The sequence below is a fragment of the Trichomonas vaginalis genome, chromosome IV, assembly GCF_026262505.1.
Source record: "Trichomonas vaginalis G3 chromosome IV, whole genome shotgun sequence".
NCBI lineage: Eukaryota > Parabasalia > Trichomonadida > Trichomonadidae > Trichomonas > Trichomonas vaginalis.
In genome coordinates, this window is record NC_067206.1 from 20746937 (window position 1) to 20768728 (window position 21792).

General features: G+C 34.0%; 10 protein-coding genes and 4 pseudogenes across 14 annotated transcripts, besides 2 other annotated features; 9 read left to right on the top strand and 5 right to left on the bottom strand.

Annotated features, from left to right (window-relative positions):
- Nucleotides 1-21260: part of a mobile genetic element that runs on past the window's edge.
- TVAGG3_0137310 (protein of unknown function, DUF4107 family) lies at nt 21-548 on the bottom strand (the record flags this gene model as incomplete). The annotated part of the gene is made up of 1 exon (XM_051224165.1): nt 21-548. The coding sequence occupies one exon, from the start codon at nt 546-548 to the stop codon at nt 21-23; it is 528 nt and encodes a 175-aa protein (XP_051109151.1).
- Nucleotides 1069-1704, bottom strand: TVAGG3_0137320 (annotated as a pseudogene). The gene has a single exon. A coding segment is annotated over exon 1 (636 nt).
- Nucleotides 1932-2554, top strand: TVAGG3_0137330 (annotated as a pseudogene). The gene has a single exon. A coding segment is annotated over exon 1 (623 nt).
- Nucleotides 2551-2952, bottom strand: TVAGG3_0137340 (uncharacterized protein; the record flags this gene model as incomplete). Its single annotated transcript, XM_051224166.1, has 1 exon — nt 2551-2952. One exon carries the CDS (start codon nt 2950-2952, stop codon nt 2551-2553), a length of 402 nt encoding a protein of 133 aa, XP_051109152.1.
- Nucleotides 3819-4583, bottom strand: TVAGG3_0137350 (uncharacterized protein; the record flags this gene model as incomplete). The annotated part of the gene is made up of 1 exon (XM_051224167.1): nt 3819-4583. The coding sequence occupies one exon, from the start codon at nt 4581-4583 to the stop codon at nt 3819-3821; it is 765 nt and encodes a 254-aa protein (XP_051109153.1).
- TVAGG3_0137360 (organellar and viral DNA polymerase type B) lies at nt 4601-5161 on the top strand (the record flags this gene model as incomplete). The annotated part of the gene is made up of 1 exon (XM_051224168.1): nt 4601-5161. A coding segment is annotated over one exon (561 nt), but the record flags the coding sequence as incomplete, so codon positions are not given.
- On the top strand, nt 5456-6416 carry TVAGG3_0137370 (organellar and viral DNA polymerase type B; the record flags this gene model as incomplete). The annotated part of the gene is made up of 1 exon (XM_051224169.1): nt 5456-6416. A coding segment is annotated over one exon (961 nt), but the record flags the coding sequence as incomplete, so codon positions are not given.
- On the top strand, nt 7990-8476 carry TVAGG3_0137380 (integrase core domain containing protein family; the record flags this gene model as incomplete). Its single annotated transcript, XM_051224170.1, has 1 exon — nt 7990-8476. A coding segment is annotated over one exon (487 nt), but the record flags the coding sequence as incomplete, so codon positions are not given.
- TVAGG3_0137390 (organellar and viral DNA polymerase type B) lies at nt 9030-9758 on the top strand (the record flags this gene model as incomplete). Its single annotated transcript, XM_051224171.1, has 1 exon — nt 9030-9758. A coding segment is annotated over one exon (729 nt), but the record flags the coding sequence as incomplete, so codon positions are not given.
- TVAGG3_0137400 lies at nt 11012-11786 on the top strand (annotated as a pseudogene). Its single transcript has one exon. A coding segment is annotated over exon 1 (775 nt).
- TVAGG3_0137410 (uncharacterized protein) lies at nt 12074-12547 on the bottom strand (the record flags this gene model as incomplete). Its single annotated transcript, XM_051224172.1, has 1 exon — nt 12074-12547. The coding sequence occupies one exon, from the start codon at nt 12545-12547 to the stop codon at nt 12074-12076; it is 474 nt and encodes a 157-aa protein (XP_051109158.1).
- Nucleotides 12636-13835, top strand: TVAGG3_0137420 (annotated as a pseudogene). Its single transcript has one exon. A coding segment is annotated over exon 1 (1200 nt).
- On the top strand, nt 19843-20301 carry TVAGG3_0137430 (repellent protein 1 family; the record flags this gene model as incomplete). The annotated part of the gene is made up of 1 exon (XM_051224173.1): nt 19843-20301. The coding sequence occupies one exon, from the start codon at nt 19843-19845 to the stop codon at nt 20299-20301; it is 459 nt and encodes a 152-aa protein (XP_051109159.1).
- Nucleotides 20350-20586, top strand: TVAGG3_0137440 (uncharacterized protein; the record flags this gene model as incomplete). Its single annotated transcript, XM_051224174.1, has 1 exon — nt 20350-20586. One exon carries the CDS (start codon nt 20350-20352, stop codon nt 20584-20586), a length of 237 nt encoding a protein of 78 aa, XP_051109160.1.
- Nucleotides 20587-21260: a terminal%2Cinverted (terminal inverted repeat of Maverick-1C transposon ID:TVAGG3_0137300).
- Nucleotides 21261-21792: the final 532 nt, after the last annotated feature.

The window sequence follows — 21792 nt, forward strand, 5'->3', positions numbered from 1 at the left end:
GTCTTTTCACCCTGTTGAATTCATTGCTTTATAACTCTCTTCCTTGGTTTCTTTTTAGTTGCTTTCTTCACGTCTGTCTCCAACTTGACTGTCTTTCTTCTTCGTCCGTAATGATACCAGTTACTTCCACCAGTCAATGGGTCAAATGGTCTTTCGTAAGGGTTTCCATACATTCCATAGGGACCATACGGAAGAACTACTGGTGGAGAAGAAACATTTTCTTTAGTTCCATCGAATCTATTTAAATGCATTGTTTCACCTTTCATCTGGTCATTAAAGTCTTTTGCGTGTTTTGCAAACTCATCGTCCTTTCCTAAAGCATTTTCTGACTCAGTCGCAACCAAATTGGATGCTTTATTTATGAGCCCTATTTTATTTAATCTTAACTTCTTTGCAACCCAGCCTCCAATCTTTCCTTTATTTGCATCTAATGTCTTCGAAACCCTTCCTCCACTCATTTTATTTACTGCGTCATAAGCTCCAAGTGCTTTTGCTCCAAATGCTAATGCTTTTGTTCCCATTGCGCCTAAAGCTGCCCAAGCTACCATTTACACCATATTAAAATCATCTCTCTTCAATATTATCTCATAAAAGTTCTCGTTACTGGAGAAAGTCAATGAAACATAAGCGTTCTCACGGGCTTCGCCCTCACCGCTTTGCGGTCTATCTAACTTCTTTCTTATATCATCTATACGCTTCAAAATGTCTGAACAATTGCTAACATCTTCTACAACAGTTATTTCATCATGAATGACCTTCAAGAACAAGCTCATTTAATATGCTATTAAAATCATCTCAATAATGAGTCCATCCTTTCCATCTTTAGGTAGCACAACATCTTTCATTGAAGAAGGTTCGACAAGTCTTATGTTAAACTTACTGACAAAGTTTGTTATACTATAATGCTTCGGCGGCGAATACATGTAGTTTGAAAGACATAATATAGATTCTTCAGCAAATTCACTTATACTGGATTTTATAACAATGTTCTCACGAGACCAAATACCACCAATTGACAATCTTGTAAGCAATCCTGCTGAACCTTCTACTGTAAACGTCGATGGTAACATTCCACGAAGGTCATCTATTGACATCTTTGAGTCACTGTATTTAAATATTTTCTTAAAGCAATCGTCATTATCTAACCATGCAATAGCTTTGAAGTTTTCATTCGAATATACATCTGCTTCATTAAATGTAAAACCTGACTTCTTTGCAGAGACGACTTTAAAATCTATTGAGTTTGTTTCAAAATTATATGCTATGGTAACTTCTGAAGGTAATGGATGTCCTTCCGCAGTCAGTTGTTCTCTCACTACCGTTTGAAGCTTTGTATTAAAAACTTTCATGTCATCTCCTGTATCTAAGTTCACATACACAGCAACAGGAAACTATCTTGCTTCTTTGTTTCATCATTATATCTCAAAACATTAAAGTTCTTCAATAATATTGTCTTCCTGCTGGAATACTTCTAACTTGTCTTATTTCAATAGCTTTCTCACCTCCTACATACTCTACCCAGTGTCTTGGATATTCATAAGTATACTGACTTTCTTGAATTTTGGTTGGTTTCATCATAACATGTTCATAGTATATCTTTATACTCTTGTCAGTTAGACTCGGTGCTATGTTCTGAATATTTCTGACTTGCATTTTTAATGGAGATAAAATGAAGCATTTAATACATGACGTAGATGAAGACATGAATGAAACTACAGACAAACTTAACTCTTCTCTCTTCTTCCTTTCAGTAAGGACTATGAGTTCTGTTCAAATGGTGTTTATTTCTATTGTGGAAAGATGGGTTCAGGTAAGACATTTAACCTCATTCGTCATATACTCATAACAGAACGTTTAGGAAACGACTCTATTATGACCAAATCATTATATCAGCAACTTCAGACTCTATGGACTCAACAGCGAAAACATTTATGTCAAAAGTTCAAGCCTCTGTCGTTAAAGTTCCAGACAGTGAACTCATTGAATTTCTTCAACGTTACATTCGACGTAAGAGGAAATATTATGCCATCGTAGAGTTCATACAGTCAGGAATGCAAAAGACTTCTGAGAGATGGAAAGAATTATTGACAAACACCACTTACGTCAATACTCAGGAGTTTACGATATGAAACGACTTACAAACTACATTCTGTCAAAACTTTCAAAATACCCCTTCAAAAAGTATCCTTCAAACACTCTGCTCGTTTGCGACGACTTCGCCGGAAAAGGTTTAGTGTCAAAGCCTGACTCACCATTAGCTAACATCATAACTAAAGTCAGACATTACCATTTAACTGTAGCAATACTTATGCAAACATGGAGGTTTTTAGCTTTAAACATAAAACGTCTCATAACTGACTTCGTTATCTTTCAAGGTTTCTCACGCTATGATATTGAACTCATTTGGAAACAGTCAGGTATAACATTACCTTTTGAAGAAATTTGGGAAGCATATAAGTCTCTCATCTCTCCTCGTTCATACCTTGAGATTCATATCATGACTAATACCATTAAAGTCAAAAATATTCCATGGGAACGACCAACATTGTTTTAAAGTTTAACCTTCAATTGACTGATGGTAAACAAATTCCATGCATCTCTGTCGCCATTTCTGTTAATATTTTTGCTGTCATTCATATCATCCACTTCCCCATCCGTTAGCTTTTGAGGATATGCGTTAGAATAGCTGTTCTTAAATGAAGGCTTTTCACCTTTGAGAGCATAAACTCTATAACTTTCTGCATACTTTATGTTTGAACCTCCTGAGCCATCATTGACATAAATTTTTATAGGCTTCCACCCTTTGTTCATGTTCCTGCTTCTTCCCTTAGCTCTTTTGTTCAGTAGTTCTACATCTTTATACACAGCTCCTGTCTCAGTGAATTCAACAATATTTTCATTCGTTAGCTTTACATTCAAACCCTTGTCGAGTATATTGTTCATTTCATACATATAAAAGGTTTTTATTCTATATGAAATGAGAAGCAAATCCATCTTAGCTGGTGCCGTTAATGTTCCAATTGAACCAACATCAAATGTTGACTCACGAACGACAAACAATATTGTCATAAAGAACTATAGTTCAGAGTGTTTGAAAGAACCAGAACCAGAGCTGAAATCCGTGAATTTAAACTCAGCTTCAAACGCTAACGCTACATCAGATGTTAAGTTAGAGTATCCACCACTGGACCAAATTCTTTCAAGAGAAGCCAACGACAACCCTTACACAAATGTTCAAACAAATCCTTCAGATAACGTAGACCATTACCTTCTTCAGTTATACCAAACAATTTTACTCAAAGACGATAAGAAGCTTTTGACAAATCTTATAAGCAAGAACCAAATAATTCTAACAAAGGAGGACCTTGAAAATGTTATATCACGAATAACAGGGAAACAATGTGTCATTGACTATCTCGACCCTGAAATCGAATGCTGTGGTCAAACTCCACTATTCATGAAAATAGGTAACATCCGCATCATTGAAACACCAGGAACTACAGGAGTTGAGTTTAAGTATAAATATTCGAACGAGTATACAAAACTTTCAACAGAATATAAGCTTTGTTTGAAATATGTTTTAGTAAATTAAAGCAACTTATAGTATCTATCCAAAACTTCTTCAACACTATTGAACTCATCTTCATAATGCAAACCTAATCTTATTGACTTGGTGCAGTTTTCACTAACACAATATAGCGCTTTGCGCTCGGCGCCTTTGACGCCTTTTTCTGTTCTCTTGACTGACATAACTAACTCATTTGTTTCATCAAACAGCAACAACCAAAGTTCATGACCTAATACATAACATTCATACTTTATATTTTTAGCTCTGAGTTCTCTTGTAAGCTGTTGCATTTAATATTTTCTAAAAAGTCAACTTCAACAGTCATTCGCACTGGTGCCTTCAGTTCTACAGGCTCTCCTTGAAAGTCAACAAGTCTGAATTGCATGTCTTTCAAATTATGAGGACTAATGCGAACCCATTTACCTAAATGAGTTGCTATGACAGGAACGTTTGGAATGAACATTGAATTGACTGCATAACAGAAGGATTTATATTCTACTGAACCTTTACTATTAACTCCTGAAATACCTGTGACATTAGCTATTTTTGACTCAACGTACAAACAATTACCATAACATACGTATGGAACAGATTTCATCTCAATCGTTTTGTCAACACTTTTCAAAGGAAATGTCATATGGTATGCTCCCAGAAGAAGTTGTACTCTATGACTCATTCCTGGTATCTTGAACTCTTTCTTGCTACTGAACTTCAATGTTCCCTCAGAAGAGAGTTCGACATCTATGTTGTCAATAGTTTCTTCATTTATGAGAGTATCTATGACTCCAGCAATTTTATCTATTCTATACTCTGCTCTGTTAGGAAATGTTATAAAACTTCTTTTGTCATCTATTTCAATCTCTATGAAATCTGTTTCATCTGTTATGACAAAAGTTGCGATAGTATTGAAGTCAACAACTCTGAAAGCAAGCGCTTCATTCTGAAGACCTAAGTTTGTTTGTAGCTTTACTGTCCCGTATTCGTTTGGGTCTGTACTTTGCAAATAGAACAACATTTTATTCTCATTAAAATATGACTATTGCTGCATATGCGTATGAAACAAATGAAGCAAGAAGAGCACATGAACTAGTAAACGAAAACTCAACTTTAACCATTGAAGGCAATGATTTAGTCATTGACGATGGAAAAACTAAAAAAGTCATTGATTTCGATACTTTTAACACTTATGACCCATTCATTACAACAAGCAAGGTTCCCATCATAAATGATGGAACGGTGCAATATATAAATTCTACAGTAGATGCCTCATTAGTGAAAGTATTAAATGTTCTCATTGAATTGTTAAAGAGCTTTCGATTTGACGACAACATTAAATGCCTAAAGAATTTAGTCATGAATGAGAAACAAATTCTCGGCGTTGCTGGTAGCAGTAATGATGTACACCTTATGACATTAGAATATTATAACGAACATAAAGATGAACTGAAAGGAGAGAAGGGTGACACCGGACCTCAAGGACCACAAGGAATACAAGGAATACAAGGAATACAAGGAATACAAGGACCTCAAGGCGAAAACGGTTTGGATGGAAAGGATGGAAAGGATGGAAAAACTGCTAAATCATGGATATGGGACCTTATAAATACTGGTTTAACAGCTGCTTCATATGGAGTTCTTCAATACCAAATCGGAAAGATATGGGCGGTACTTGGTGAAGAAGTTTTAAATGACGTTAAAAATGCTTTGAACTTCATTTCAAATGGTTCGGATACTATTAAAACTTTATCTGGTTGGATGCAAGAAACAAGGAGTCAAATAGATACTGTAAGACGTATAGCAAACAATGCACGTACGGGATTGGATACTTTACGACAAGCACAAAATACACTAAAGGAAGCAAATGATATTCTTGGCTCAGTATCAGACATGCATGAAGATTGGCTTAAAGGTATTGACAAATCTTTAAAAAATCACAGTCAGTCTATTGCTGACTACAAGAAAAGTATAGATTTTTTACATAGTGCTATGGACGTACATGATGGAAGCATAAGGAACTTACTTAATGCTAACAATAACTTACCAGGAACTATTAAAGCATTTATAAAGTCCTTTGTAAAACCCGGTGCTCTAACATTTAGGTCTTTGAGAGCAAGAGCATTGAAGTCAAGAGATGCAGAAACTCCAACAGAACCTACAGAAGGAACTGAAACAACAGAAACTCCAAAAGAACCACCAAAACCAACAGCTAATGAAATATTGTTCGAATATTTTCCAAGGTACTCTGTTCTCATTGCATACATTCAAGAAATACTTAAGAAAGCAGACTTGACTTTAGGAGATGATGAAAGTTCTGTATATCTTTCGTTCCAGTTTCAAATAGCAGAACTTTTGAGACAGATATGCTTAATGTATGACAACATCTCTGATTTCACAAGATATGATGACGACCATGACCCCGAACATGGTGAAGAAGAAGTTTTACAAACATCCATTAAGACAGGAAAGGTTTTAACTCAAAGTCTCATTATTGACACCAAAGATGGCGAAGTGGACGTTCTTCAAGAGCTGAAGAAAAATACTTCTTCGGGAGGTGGTGGTAGGCATGAACTTGAAATAAATGAGATAGAAGAGAAATTAGCCGAAAAAGCAGATAAAGAACATAAACACAATATCTCCGATATAAATGAACTTCAAGCTACATTAAATAGTAAAGCGGACAAAAATGAACTTGACGCAATGAACAAAGTTTTGAAATCTCATAAACACAACATCTCCGATATAAATGAACTTCAAGCTACATTAAATAGTAAAGCGGACAAGAACCATGTTCATTATATAACTTCAGACGAACAGATTATAACGGACTACCATGGATATTTAACACGAAGTGATGAAGCGAAGACAAAAAATGTTAATGAAAGAAGATATAAATACATTCGTGCTAAAGGTTATGACATAAGCTGTACTGTACAGTATGATGTAGCTAAAGCACCAGAAGCATTTGGTTATACCGGTGAAATTTATGCCTCTACTTTCAATGTTAACGGTGTATTAGTTGAACCAAGATTTATGTTAAGAGTTAAGGCAAAAATAACGTTTGAAGATGCTATTAAAAGTAAAGCTGACAAAGTTGAACTCGAAGCAACGAACAAAGTTTTGAAATCTCATAAACACAACATCTCCGATATAAATGAACTTCAAGCTACATTAGACAGTAAAGCTGACAAGAACCATACACATAAATCCTTCACTACTGTTAGAGCAGACGACATAATATTGAACTTTGACCTTGGTTCAAGTGCACCATTAGAAAATCCAAGTACAAGCGTAAAAGATACTCTTAACAGTTTAGATAAGAGTTGCAGGAACATTGAAAGTCATGCCAGAAACTTTGAAGCATATGAACTACCGCAATGTTAGATAAGAAAGCAGACAAAACTTATGTAGATGAAGAACTACAAAGAAATTTTCGAAACCAGATACAATGACATTTACAACAGAAATTATAAATGGTGAACCAGCAACTCCATTTGAATTTGTTAGAGGTCTTCAACCAGATACTTTTGAATTTTTCTTGGATAATTCTATTGAACTAACATTACATTATAAAAGTGGAACAAATGCAACATTTCATCCGGGAGATACATTCCAAATGGTATTTAATGACATAAGTTCTTTAGAATATGTTTATAGAGTTATGAGCATATATGATTTAATATATCCTATAGGAGCTGTTTATACGTCTATGAATCCAATAAATCCAAACACTTTATTTGGTGGTAGATGGTATGAAATAGTTGACAGTTTTCCATTCTACACTAATACTCAGTCAATGAAGATGGGAGGTTCAAAGAAAATAGGTATTGAAAACCTTCCTTCACATATGCATAGGTTCAGTGGAAGAACATCTGTGGAAGGAAACCATTCACATTCAATAACAAAAAGAGGTTATACAAATCTTGCAGCGGGTTCGGATAGACAGGGAATGCATAGATATGATATCACAACTGACCCCAAAGATGTTAGCACAGGTATTTTCTGTGGAACTGCAGGAAATCATACACATGTTGTAGCTGGTATTACAGACCCAGCAGGTAATGGAAAAGATTATATGCCTCCTTATATAACAATGCACGCTTGGATACGAGTTGGTTAAAATCTTTAACTTTACATAAATGAGCTTGAAAGAAGTATTCGAACAACATCCATGGAGGTCATTTAAGAAATTCAATGAAGCTGCAAAGAGTTGGGGATTTACTAACAGAGCTGAAGTGAAAAGGTTCTTTGACAAAAATGTTGTACATCAAACAAAAATAAACCCTTACGACTACTTTTTACCAATTTACTCCAACACTCCTGACGCATACCAATTTGACACTCTCATTCAAAGCAGAAAAGGAGGACATAAACCATTCCTCATCTTCATAAATGTTAACACTCGTAAAGCATATGCATATCCAATGAAAAATAAAGGAACTCGTGAAGTGTTAAGAGTTTTACAAAAGTTTGTAGCAGAACATAACCCAAGTACTTTAACATCAGACCAAGACAGTGCATACCTCAGCAATGAAATCACAGAATTTCTCATTAAGCATAACATAACTCACTACACTACTGAAGACCATAACCATAACATACTCGGCATCATAAACCGCTTCATAAGAACGCTCAGAGATTTAAATCAAGAGCGAGACTTTACCGAAGAAACAATGAAACATTTTCTCGAAGTATATAATTCCTCAACACATTCTACAACAGGACATACACCAAATTCAATGACACAACAACAAGAAGAAAAGTATATACAAAAGAAACGAAGCCAAACACAAAATATCAGAAATTCAACACAATTTACCCTCATTCCTGGTACAAAAGTTCGTGTAGTTCTTGACGACAAACCGTTGACAAAGAAACGTTTAAGGTTAAGTAGAAACTATTATATCGTAGACTCTACACAAGGTAATGGATATCTTATAAAAGCTGCTGACGACTCCATAGCATTTTACCCTCGACATAAGTTAGTTGAAAGTAGTAATGGCAAACTTGCTGAAACCATTGACGAAGCAAAGCGAGGAGTGGTTATTGAAATACTTGGCTACAACATAAACGATGACACTTATAAAGTAAGATATGAAGGAGGTGTTGAAGATGTTATACCATCTAAGAACTTGAGAGAGTCAAAGCCAACACATCTGGGACCATTAGAGCGGGAGTACTGGAAAGACAAAAATATGCCAGAAAGAATAAGAAAATTCTTCTAAACTTTTTCATTAGATGTAAATCAGACATGAATGAGAACAGTCATGATATCATTAATGGTACCATTTATTTACACCAAAAAATAATGTTTATGTTAGAATGTTAGATCTAACACGTTTTCTAACCACTTTTCTAACATGGTCTAAAACTCTCGAAAATCATGAATTTTTGACATTTCCTTATGAAAGAAAAATAACGCTAATTTTTTTCTAAGAAAAATTTTTATCTTGTATGTAAAGATATGATTTCAACAATCGGCACAACAACAATTCAAACTACAGCACCAAACTCGTTAGTCATGAATCCAACATCTATGTTAGTAGAGATGAAAAGCTTCATTCCTTCTTCATATACTTTCGAAACAAAAATCCAGAAGATAAAGCAAGAACTTTTAACAAGTAATTTAGACTGTAGTGCGAAAGATGAAACAAATGAACAGTATCTTTATGAAATGCAGGACATTATTGACCATTTACCCAAATTGCCTGAAATCCAACAACAAAAACTAACTATTCCTGAATTCGACGAAATTGAAGTCAAAACAACTGACTCAGTAGAAATAAAGAAGTTCATACGTAAAGTAAATTATGAATTCCTTGGTTTTCATTGCAACCATAAAGTTATGGACAAAGATTGCGACATGGTTTATAAGAATGTTTCTGACATATATAAATCTGAAGAATTTAAGACCTACGATAACTTTGTTTCATTAGTTGCTGAATGTGTTTGGGAAATAAGAGATAAAGATAGAAGAGGCAAAGTATGGAACGAACAACTAAGACCCGCTATGTTTGAGATGAAGAGAGCAATTGACGCCTTAGTTGTTTTAGCAGGTCAAATTTCAATGTATAACGCAAAAATGAACCCGCAATGTTCAAAATGTAAGGCAGCGATGAGGAAATATAACTACTCCGTCAAAGAGATAGAAAGAATGAGAAACGACTATGCAGATTTAAAGAAAGAAGTAGAAAAGCCAGCAGAAGATAAAATGGACATGTTAGCATTTCTGAACAAAAATTATCCAACTGCTGACGATTTCCTTCTATCTGACGTCAAGAAGAAATATAAAGAAACCTTCGGCATTGTTAAAACATTCGATGTACTAAAAGAAGAAATAGAAGCTACAAAACTGTTTAAAGTCATGAACCATCGCAACATATACCATGTAAAACGCTTGTAAATAGTTATGTTAGAAAAGAGGTTAGAAAACGTGTTAGATCTAACATGCTAACATAAACATTATTTTTGCTGAATTCAGCACAAAATTCTGAGTAAAATGACATATGGCACGTGTCAAACCGTTGAGTTTTCACAAATTTTAAAAATTGCTGCGGAAAGTTCGTCAAAAAAGTGAAGGTTCCCGACGGTTTCAAACCGCCATACTTTACATGAAGATAGTTTACAATGTCAACTAAATATCATGTACGATAGAAACGGTTATGTAAAGTTTACATTTTGTAAAGTTTTGTCCTGATTCAAGACAAGTCTTGTATTTTTTCAGAACAAGTCTTGTATTTTTTCAGAACAAGTCTTGTATTTTTTCAAGACAAATCTTGTCCTGATTCAGAACAAGTCTTGCACTTTTTAGTCAGTTTTTCTTGTAAAGTTCTCAAATTTGAGAACAATTGTCCTGATTCAAGACAAGTCTTGTATTTTTCAGAACAAGTCTTGTATTTTTTCAGAACAAGTCTTGTATTTTTTCAGACAAATCTTGTCCTGATTCAGAACAAGTCTTGTATTTTTTCAGAACAAGTCTTGTATTTTTTCAAGACAAATCTTGTCCTGATTCAGAACAAGTCTTGCACTTTTTCAGGAAATCCTATCGTCTAACTTTACAAATGTCACTTTTTCAACATGATTGCATTTTGGTCGGGAAACAACTTTCTCTCAATTTTGTCACTTTTTTCTATCGTCGTGTTTTGTCACTTTTCCCTCAGGGTGTGTGTCAGAAAATATCCAAAATCTTTATAGCCTCGTATCTCCTTCAATTCTTGACGGCTTGACATGTATGACACACCATTCAATTCAGAATTATGTGCTGAATCTTATGACCTTCATTTGTTCGTGACTTCTTTTCACATATGTAACCCTGAATTTTTAACATTTCTTTAACACAGAAAAATAAAGTTAGTTTTATTTTTATTTATTTTTTTATTTTGTATGTAAGGACAGATATGTCAACAACAGAGAACACAACAACTGCTATCGTTCATGAAGCCATAAATGAAGAATACGAGTGGGTTCAGTTTAACAAACAACTCCGTCTCATTCGTTCGGTCAAAGACGATATGTACCAAATGCAAAGTATTTTGACAGCATGTTTTGCTCCAGACACTAAACACGCAGACGACTGGTTCAAAAACCAAAGCACACAAGAACTTTTGAGTGAAATTTCTCTAGACCGACTTTTTTCGGTCTTGCATAAAACACATGAAAATCGTAAAAATTTGCCAATAAATTTAAGAGGTTATTATGTTCATAGACTTTTAGTAAATGCAGTTGCAATGTGGGCTTCTCCTCGTTATGCATGGCATGTTTACAGACTTCTTGACGAAATTCATAGACAAGAACGTGGAGAGATGGAAAAGAAACTTCAAGCAAAAGATGAAGTCATTGAATCCAAAGACAAAAGCATACAGAAAAGAATACCACGTTCAGTACCAAAAGGAAAGGAAAAGAGTTATAAGTATATGATATATACTGAAGAGTTGGAGAAAGAAGAAGATAAAGATATGGTTATGTTGCATTTAGTCAGAAGAAACAACAAAAGCTTTTATGACCTTGCTAAGATTTACAAATCTGACAGAAACTGGTTCTATCGTGAAAACTTACCGATTTCAATGACACCGAATGAGCAAATAAAGGAAATTGTCAAAAATACTTTCCTCAAACACACTATGACATCAAAGGTTGCACAATACTTACATTCAAAGAAGACTTAACATTACTGAAGGAAAAAATAACAGAATATTTCGATAACTTCAAAGAGGAAGAATAAAAAAATCTAAGCTAATTTTATTTTTTTATAAAATTTTATCTCATATGAAAGAACATGAATTTAGAATATTCGGAACTCATGACAGAAGAAGAGAACGAACAACATGTAAAAGATTATGCAAAATTTCTGAAGACATACAAAGCATTTAAACAATATCTAAATGCTTCTAAAGATTATGCAAAATTTCTGAAGGTATATAAAGCTTATGAAAAAGCGTATGAAAAGTTTATACATTGGGGAATTGTTGTAAATATCGATATGAAGACTAACCAAAAATATATTTTTGCTTAAATGACGTCAGGGTCAATTTCTTCAACCATTTCACTTCCTTCGTCAATGTCAATAGAAGCTTCTTCAACCTTTGGTAAGAACTTTTGTATAACATCTTTGTTCGTTATTGTTTTCAGAGATGAAGAATAATATTTCACATTTGTTTCACCCTTCTTATATTCTTTCTGTTCGGAAAGATTCATAGCAATACTGAAGAAGTCAATGTTGGAGTTCTTTATAATAGTATAATGAGTATCTTTGACATTCACGAAGAAACCCTTTTGTTTCAAAACTACTGCTAACTCTTGTGAAGTATAACGTTTGCGGTCAATGACAATAGCTAATGGTCTGACATACTGACCAAACTTAGATTCTTTCACAAACTTCTTGTTAAAGATAACATTGACGTTTGAAGCATTATTGAACTCATTCTTGATGACAGTAGCGAGAGCATTGTATGAAAAGAACTTGCAATCTTGCATGTGTTTCATTAAAATAAAAATATTAAATTATTTTGAAAAATAACTTAAAAAAATCTAATCTAATTTTTTCAAAAATTTTTTTTATTTCCTACTAAAGATGTATCGGAAGTTGTCTAAGTTAGAACACTCGGAAATAAAACAACTTCTTACAGAAGCTAATATAGATGTTGCAAAGCATTACACAACAAACAAAAAGGCACTCGCTGACATCCTCAATGACTATAATGGTGAAATAACTTATGATAGAATTCATGAGTTCATAAAGCCGCAACGCGGCGAGGACGAAGTCCATGCAAGAGCATTTCCTTTAAATGACGTTGCTATTGACTTATATCATAGACGTTCAATACCTCATGAAGTAAGAAGAGAAATGTTTGACATAACAAATGCAAACGTTGGTCATACTCGTAAAGCTCTTTCACATGACGTTCGTCAAGAGATGTTTGACATAACAAATGCAAACGTTGGTGAAACAAGAAGAGCTGTACCACATGAAGTAAGAAGAGAAATGTTTGACATAACAAATGCAAACGTTGGTGAAACAAGAAGAAGAGAGACACACTGAAACAACAGAGAAGAGAGATGTTTAAAAGTGCTATAGAACAAGTTCGCAAAGCTAATATGTCATTCGTTCCATTGACGACAAACCAAAAGAAGGTGAGAGATGGTTAAAGAAAGATGAAGAGAATAGGAAGAGAATGTGAAGTCAGGCAATAGACTCATTGACTTTAACATCGAAGCTTTAGATGAACCAAACAGAGACTACTTACACAAACATTTCGGTAAGGTTTTCATGAGACTCTTAGAGAAAATTAAAATAAACTCCAACAGAGATGGATGGTATGTTATAAACTTGGTGGAAAGTATGAATGTTCTACGTTAAACCTCAATAATATTGGAACATTACTACATCAGCTCTTGAAGGAGAACTTTATATCAGAGATAGAAGCAAATGCTGCAGGTATTGTTGAAATGCACTATGACTTCTTCTTGACAAACATAAAGAATCTTACTGAAATAAAGATGTATGATTTAACAGAATATGAAGGCTTAACGATGTCAGATGTAAAGAAAGGCAAACCAAAAAAGAGACCATATAGAGATGAAAGCACACTGACAAATGACCAGAAAGCCATTTTGGAAGCTCTTAAGCAAACAGGAAACCCAGCACTTATAGAAAGCTTTTGGAAAGATAATGGTGAAAAGAAGTTTTATAAGAAGAGAAGCGGTCAGTTCTGGAAGTATCTTTGCACATTACCTATAAATCTTGAACGCTACCAAATCTTCAATGAACTGAACAAAAGAACTGCAACACTTATGACAGAAGACAATTGTTTCGTTTATGCTTGCATTCAGGCTGGAGTAAATGAAGAAACTATTGACCACATGAGAGAAGTCATTCGTGTTAGAGACTTTCCTCAAAGTAAAGTACAAGAAATTTCTGACGCAACAGGTATAGCATTTAATGTTACCATTGGTTATTCAATGACTCAAGACATAATGAAATAAAGAGATATATACCAAAAGAATGCGAAACTGTTCGAACTATTGACTTACTTCTTGTTGAAGACCACTACATGCTAAATGAAAGACTTCCAATGACAACATATTTCATTCGAAACTATATAGAAATTCTCAAAGCTTGTGGTGGAATGAACATTGAGAAACAGATGAAGATTTATACAAAGAGAGAAGATAAATATGTAGTTCGTTATGATAGAACAACACCGTTATGGGATGTTATGAAAACATTGTGGGAGTGCAAATATTTCGAACCTATTTCTTATGGAGAACTTTTCACATATACTACTGACTTATATAAACAGAACCTTGCACCATTTAAAGATTTGACATATGCTCCAAAGTATTGTGTACAACTGAAGAAGAAAGCAGAGTCAAAAGAAGTAAATAAAAAATGTAAATTCATACCTGAGCACGTTTTCTTTGCTGACTTTGAGTGTAGTACGGATGGCTTTCATAAAGCTTTTAACATCTGTTATGACAGTGAAGATGGTTCAGTTAGTGAAAGTATTTGGGGTCAAAACTGTGCAACAGAATTTTTGGAAAGACTTCCTGACAAGAGTTTAATATATTTCCATAACCTCAGTTATGACATAAACTTCATCTTAAGACACATGACAGAAGTGAAAGGAACTCCCATCATTAAAGGTTCACGAACAATGCAAATAACTGGTTTATATAAAGGACGGGCAATTATTATAAAAGACTCTTACAGTGTTATAAATAAGAAGCTTAAACTATTTCCTGCTATGTTTAACTTACAAACAGGACCGAAAGAAGTATTTCCATATAACTACTACAGCAGTGTTTTGTTAGCAAATGACAACAGAACTGGTGTCATTTCTGAAGCATGTAAGTTTATCCATGATGCAGATACATTTATGAAGAACATAGATTCCATCAAAGGTTGCAGAATAGATGAAAACCACTTCGACTTAGAAAAATATAGCACGTTTTACTGCAAACAAGATGTAAGAATTTTAAGAGAAGGTTTTGTAAAGTTCCGCAATGACTTATTGAAAGAGTTTGATTTAAACGTTTATGACTACGTTAGTATTTGTTCTATTGCTAACAAATTGTTTGAGAACAGAGTATACTTCCCGAATGGAAATCTTTATGACCTCTCAAATAAACCAAGAGAATTTATTTCGAGATGCATTCAAGGTGGAAGATGTATGTTGTCAGATAACATGAAACAAAAGAGCAAAAAGAAACTCATTGCTGACTTCGACACTGTTTCATTATATCCTTCAGCTATAGCAAGACTTTATACTTTAGAAGGTATTCCAAAAGTATTGAAGGAAGAAATGTTAAGCACAGAGTATCTCATGAGACATTTATTCGATGACGACCAAAAGGAACCCATTGGTGAAAAGTTTATGTCTGGCTTCTTTGTTCTCATTAAGATAACAGAGATTGGTATACCCAGACACTTTCATTTAATAGTTTGCGACCCTGAACTAAATCCAGAACTTAACGTTCCAAGAAGTTCAAACACTTGCTGTCTCATGTATGTTGACCATATAACATTACAAGACCTCATAAAATATCAAGGTGTCAAATGTGAAGTGTTGCAAGGATACTATTACGATGGAAACAGAGATATGAGAATAAGAGATGAAGTAAAGAAGTTGTTTGAGTTAAGGTTAAAGTATAAGAAAGAAGAAAACCCCTTACAAGAAATTATAAAACTCATTCTGAACAGCATTTATGGCAAAACTATTCTATCTCCTATTGAGTCAAAAATAACCATAGTAGATGACAAAGATGCTATAAGATATGCTATAAGAAATTACAACCATATAGTGAAGTTCGAAGGTTTGGATGGTTCAGATAAAACTATTTTCAAGCTAACGAAAAGCATTTGCAGACACTTTAACTTCTGTCCACTTGGTGTTAATATTCTGTCTATGTCAAAACGTATTATGAATGAAGTATTCTGTACTGCAGAGGACATGGGACTTCAAATCTTTTACCAGGATACCGACAGTATGCACTTATATAATGAAGACATCCCAAAGCTTGCAGCAGAGTTTAAGAAGAGATATGGTCGCGAACTTATAGGAAAGAACCTTGGTCAATTTCATAGCGACTTTGCAGAAATAACACCTGGAAAACAAAGTTTAGCTTATAAAAGTATTTTCTGTGGAAAGAAGACCTACATAGACTTACTCACTAACGATTTAAATGAAGTTGCATTTCACTGCAGAATGAAAGGCGTGAAGCAAGATGTTATTGCTTTAACCGCTAATGAAATGTTTCCTGAAGCTATACAATGCTATTACAATGAAGATAAGAACATTCACATACCTGTTGGAACATATGACAAAGACTCTGAGTTCAGTTTAATGAAACTTTACAAAGCACTTCATGATGGTCAAGAGATTGCATTCGACTTATGTAAGTCATGTCAACCTTGCTTTGCTGAAAAGTTCAACTTTTCAATAACGACTAAAACAAGCTTTATTCGTAAGTTGAAGTTCTGAGGTCATTTATTTTTGTCAGCAATGAGGTCATTCGTGATAAAAATAAAGCTAGCGTAGATTTTACAATACTGCGATGGTAGAGTTTAAGAGTTGTGCTTCAATGTAGAGACAGTCCTTCCCATCTGGAGGCAAGAACACTGGACATTTATGGTCATGAGTGGAGTACATGTCTATCCAAAACTCACGATTGAAGCCAGTTAATTTATAGTATTTAGGGTTAGGAAGTGGTGAAGTTCTTGTATGACCAATGAACTCATTTTCAACGCCTTTGGCTATATTAGAGTAAAGTATTGCTTGCTTTCTATCCCAAATGCCAGGTGTTACAATCTTTGAAAATTCATTTTTCCTCGGAAGCATTGCATCATAATTGAAAACATTCTTAAAATCATCACTTGGTTCGGAGATTTGAAATCTTATACGTAATGGATTTTCTTTCTTTTTAGCGACTTCATTGAATGGTGAGAATACAATGAATTGACAGTCATGAGTTCCATCTTCATTTTCATTAAATTCATAATGAAAGTCTATAAGTTGTGGCTGACTACCTTCTTCTTTCAGTTGTGCAAGAAACTCACGTAAAGGCTGTAAAGTTTGTACTTCAATGTTGAACTTTTTCTCGAACATCTCATTAAATGAAATCATACATTGTTGCAATGTTGTATCGTCTTTAAAGTATTTGTATATGTGAATGTTTTGGGCGCTTAAAGACTGTTCGTCATTTTCTATCTCGACTTGAAGTATAAAGTCAACCTTTCTGAAAGCACGTGTTATATACATAGATGTTATGCCAATGTACTTCTCTTCATTTATGTTCACAATCCAGTCTGTTGGAAACTTAAACGTTACTCTGTTCCCCTTTATTTTGACGTCAGGGTTTTCACTACTGAACGCAACAGTAAAGGTATTTGTCTATACATTTAATTCGGATAAAAATAAACCATTTACTCTTTCTTTGCTTCAGCTTCTTTAGCTTTTGCTTCTTCTCTAGCTTTTTTCGCCAGCAAACGTGGGTTCTTCTGTCTTCCAGCAGCTAATGCAGCTAGTTGTTTTTCACTAAGTTTTCTCTTTGGTCTCTCTGGCTTTTGTTCTTGTTTTTGTTCCTTCAGTTCGGATAAAATTTGCTCGAATTTCTTTCTTCAATGCTTCAACATCTATGACCCCTGGGTCTTGTCCGTAGGACTTGTCTGAGTCATTTGACTGCAGATAAAAAACAAAATTAAAACTTTAACCGATGTAAAATGAGCTTGTCAAAATCAGAGCGAGAGTCTATTATATTAAATGACGCAAGAGGAATACAACATCCTTTCTATTACGTAAGTCAGAGTAAAGATGGTAAAATATACGTAAGAAAAAGAAAGGTTCCATTAGCGAATGCAGAGAGCGACAACATTAAGGTGCATGGCAAGGGTGAAGTCCACGAAGCCCATATAAAACCTTCTGTTCAAACTGAAAAGTCAATAGAACAGAAGAAAAGAAGCCAGATGTACTTTCAATAACGAACCAAGAGCTTATTGCAAAGTTCGTGAATTTCATTGAAAAACAAACCGAGTCAAAGAACCCTGACCCGCCAGTGAAAGAAGTTGAGACAAAAGAGAATGTACAGTTCATTGAAAATGTCAAGAAACAACTTCCACCACGAATGCCAAGAAGAAGAGTGAGAATAATGAAGTAAATAGATATTTTTATCCGAAGTAAATACATGCAGAACGAACAGTTAAACGAATTTACTCCAGCAGAGCATATTCATCAGATTCGCTCATATTTCGATATCATAGACAATGCAGTTCAAATTGGTGACACTAATAGAAAATATTCTGACGCAAAGATTCCATCACAACCTGGAACTGCTAAAGATAACACATGGGTAACATTCAATCTCTCACCTCCTGGTGAAAATATGTTGGACCTTTACAATACATTCATTACGTATAAAATGGAAGGTCAATTTATTGCAGATAAAGAAATTGGTTCAGGTTCCAATAAAACAAACCCACCAGGATTTTGGATTGGTTTCGATGACGCTTTCTATGCAGTTGCTGGATATCAAATCCTTGCAAATGGTCGTATCGTATATTCTCAAGACAACGCAAGAGAAGAAGCATATATAACTTCAAACTCACAAACTACCGAACAAATAAAGAAAGTAGATGTTTTCTCAAAGACTCGACATGAAGATGTATGGAGTCATTCGGGAACATGCAGAACAGGACAAATTGTTAGTGGTCCAATTACAGCAGGAAAATCATTTGATTTTAAGCTTCGTTTAAGAATTCCTGTTAGAAGATTCCTTCCATTAGAAGCTATTCGATTTATTCCTGCTTTGCAGGAAATTCAGCTTAAAGTAAAGTTCAGTAGCGACGCCTTACAATGCACATCTATATCTGTAAATGATATCATTGCTTTCAATCCAACTCTTAAAGTTGCATTTGCTTCAGATTCAAATCCACCGACAAATAAATTTGTTCCATGGAATGAACCATTCACTATGATAACGAAGGCAGTAGAAGCTAGTGGAACAGTTACTATTACAACTGTAACCAGCAACTATTTCGAACAAAGATGGATTTTAATGAATGTTTCATTCATCCAAAGTCATTCTCTTTAGACCCTAACATTTATACAGAACTTGTAGAACATTATACAAACGAGGCTTTATGTTTTCCTGTTAAAGTTATGGATTGGATTCCTATGGACGGTTCATTCTCAAAGAATACAGATAGTTCAAGTGCAACATTTACAGCAGCTTATACGCCTATTAATGTTAAAAGTATTTGGGCACTATTTAGAAAGAAAGACAACTATTATGTTAATTTTGAGAACCCTAAGTTTAAATATCTTCAGCTTTCCATGGGAGCTTATGGAAATATGCCTGCAGAACCTGAAAAATCATATGGACCTGTATTTTATGAAATGGTTGCGAACGCTGCAATACAAACAATGATATGATAGGATTTAATGAAGATGTTATGAGGTCATTGGTGGATGATGGTAGTGTGGAACATAAATGGGATAGCTATGACAACACACATTTCTTATGTGGTTTTCCAACAGAAGTGGACTTTTGCTTCCAGCAAGGTCAAACATCTACTGCTCCAATAACATACAAATTGTCTGTTAAAGGACCTATTGAACTAGCAACTGAAAACGTACCAAAGCCACTTATTGGATTTATGAGGGATTGTTGCTTTGCCATTCAGGTGCGTGCTAATGGCATCCCATAATAAGATTAGATGACTATAACTTAGCACGGACGACAGTGAGGAATAAAGGATGAACGTTTATTTTTAAAGCTTATAAATGAGTTCTTCATCAAGCTCTCGCGAACCTTCACCATCTATGAAACAAACTTTACCAAACGATTATGGAGCACCTATTGAATATTTCTTACGAGCTGCACAATGGCAAAGAGCAGTCTCACCAAGGTTAGGTGTTCCACCAGCTCCTGTCAAAAATAGCATTTGGTCAAGTCCTTATATAAAATATGGTCTCCCACTAGGTTTGCTAGCTACAGCAGGAGCAGTAATGATGTTGAAAAGAAATAAAGCAAATGTTATAAATAATACTGAAGTAGCTGAAGTTAAACAAACTCCAACACCTTCGCCAAAACCAACGCCTTCACAAGCAAAACCTTCAATAACTCCTGAACCTATGGAAGTACAAACTCCTGTTCAAAAGTCAACTCCTAAACCGACTCCAACATTTAAACCAGAACCTACTCCTCAAATAAATCGTAAAACTCCTGCGTTTCCTTACTGAAAAAATAACGTTATTTTTATTTAATATTAAAATTTTTATTTGATTGAAATGACGACTAAAGTCACTGAAGCAATGAAACAAAAGTTTTTGGTAGAATACATTAAATCAGGAACTATTCCAGAAGGTTTTTACATTCATACTATGAAGGATGGTAGAGTTCAGTTTAGAAAGATAAAGCAACCATTAGATAGAGAAGGAATTTTGAGAAAGATTAAACTTCATGAGGACAACATTGCTGAACTTAAGAAGAAGTTAGAAGAGTTGGAGAAAGGAAGAGAGTTATAAAGCAATGAATTCAACAGGTTAGAAAAGAAAGTTAGAGGTTAGAAAACGTGTTAGATCTAACATTCTAACATAAACATTATTTTTGTGCTATGTTTTCATACGTGTGAGGGTGGTGATATCATTAATTTTTAAGTTTATTTTTTAAGTTTATTTTTATTTTATTTGGATGTAATGACAGAACAAAAGCAACTCATACAAATCAAAACATATAACAAACATACATTTAAACATTTATTCTTCCTTCCTGAGCATAACATGTTCTTTCAAATACATCCGAGACCAGTTGACTTTTCATTGACTGTTTATAAAGATAGAAATAGTTATATCATTAAACCATACGATGACGAAGGTAAGTTATGTAAATTGTACGTTAAGAAGTTAGAGAAAGTTTATGGCTTCAAGTATGACTACAATAGGGTTAACACTGATGATGAAGATATTGAGGAAAATTTATGAGAACATTAGTGAAGTTGTTAGTGAGAACGATAGTGAGAACGTTTATTTTTTAATTTTTACATTAGGATGATGAAGTGAATGGTTGGCGGCTTTTATAATATTTAAGGTTAAGTTTGTTGTGTTTGTGTTGTAAAATATACGTTAACGGTTTGTAAAGTGTCAAACAGCTAAGTTGGGTAAGGACGCAGTGCCACAGTACCCAATTATGTATACTAACTACTTCACATACTATATATATCATAAACCTAAATAATTACTTACCTACCATACTTTCTTTATTTTTTTAATTTTAAAAATATTAAAATCCTTCTACCGTTTAATGATGAAAAGAAAAGAGGATCTGTACAAAAGCAGAAAGAGAAAAAGAAAGAGAGAGAAAAAAAAAAACGAAAAAAAAAAACGGCGATAATTTGTGAAATGCATGAGAAAATTTTAGTTGACTCCATTTTTACAGTTACAAATGTAAAAGTCGTTGCATCCTTACAAAACTTGAAATAACATTTCATGATCTCTGATATATTAATTGAAAACTCCATAAAACGCCTAACAATATTTTTCTTCTTAAAAAAACTAAAAAAATATAAATACAAATTAATCGTTTAAATACAAATATTGAAAGAATTTATATGGAAAATAAAAACTTAATATTTAAAGAAAATACTTAAAACTGAATGTTTTAACTTACCATTATCATATAGACTCTCAAATTATGACATTGAACCTAACTTGGAGTCTATCAATTTATAATCT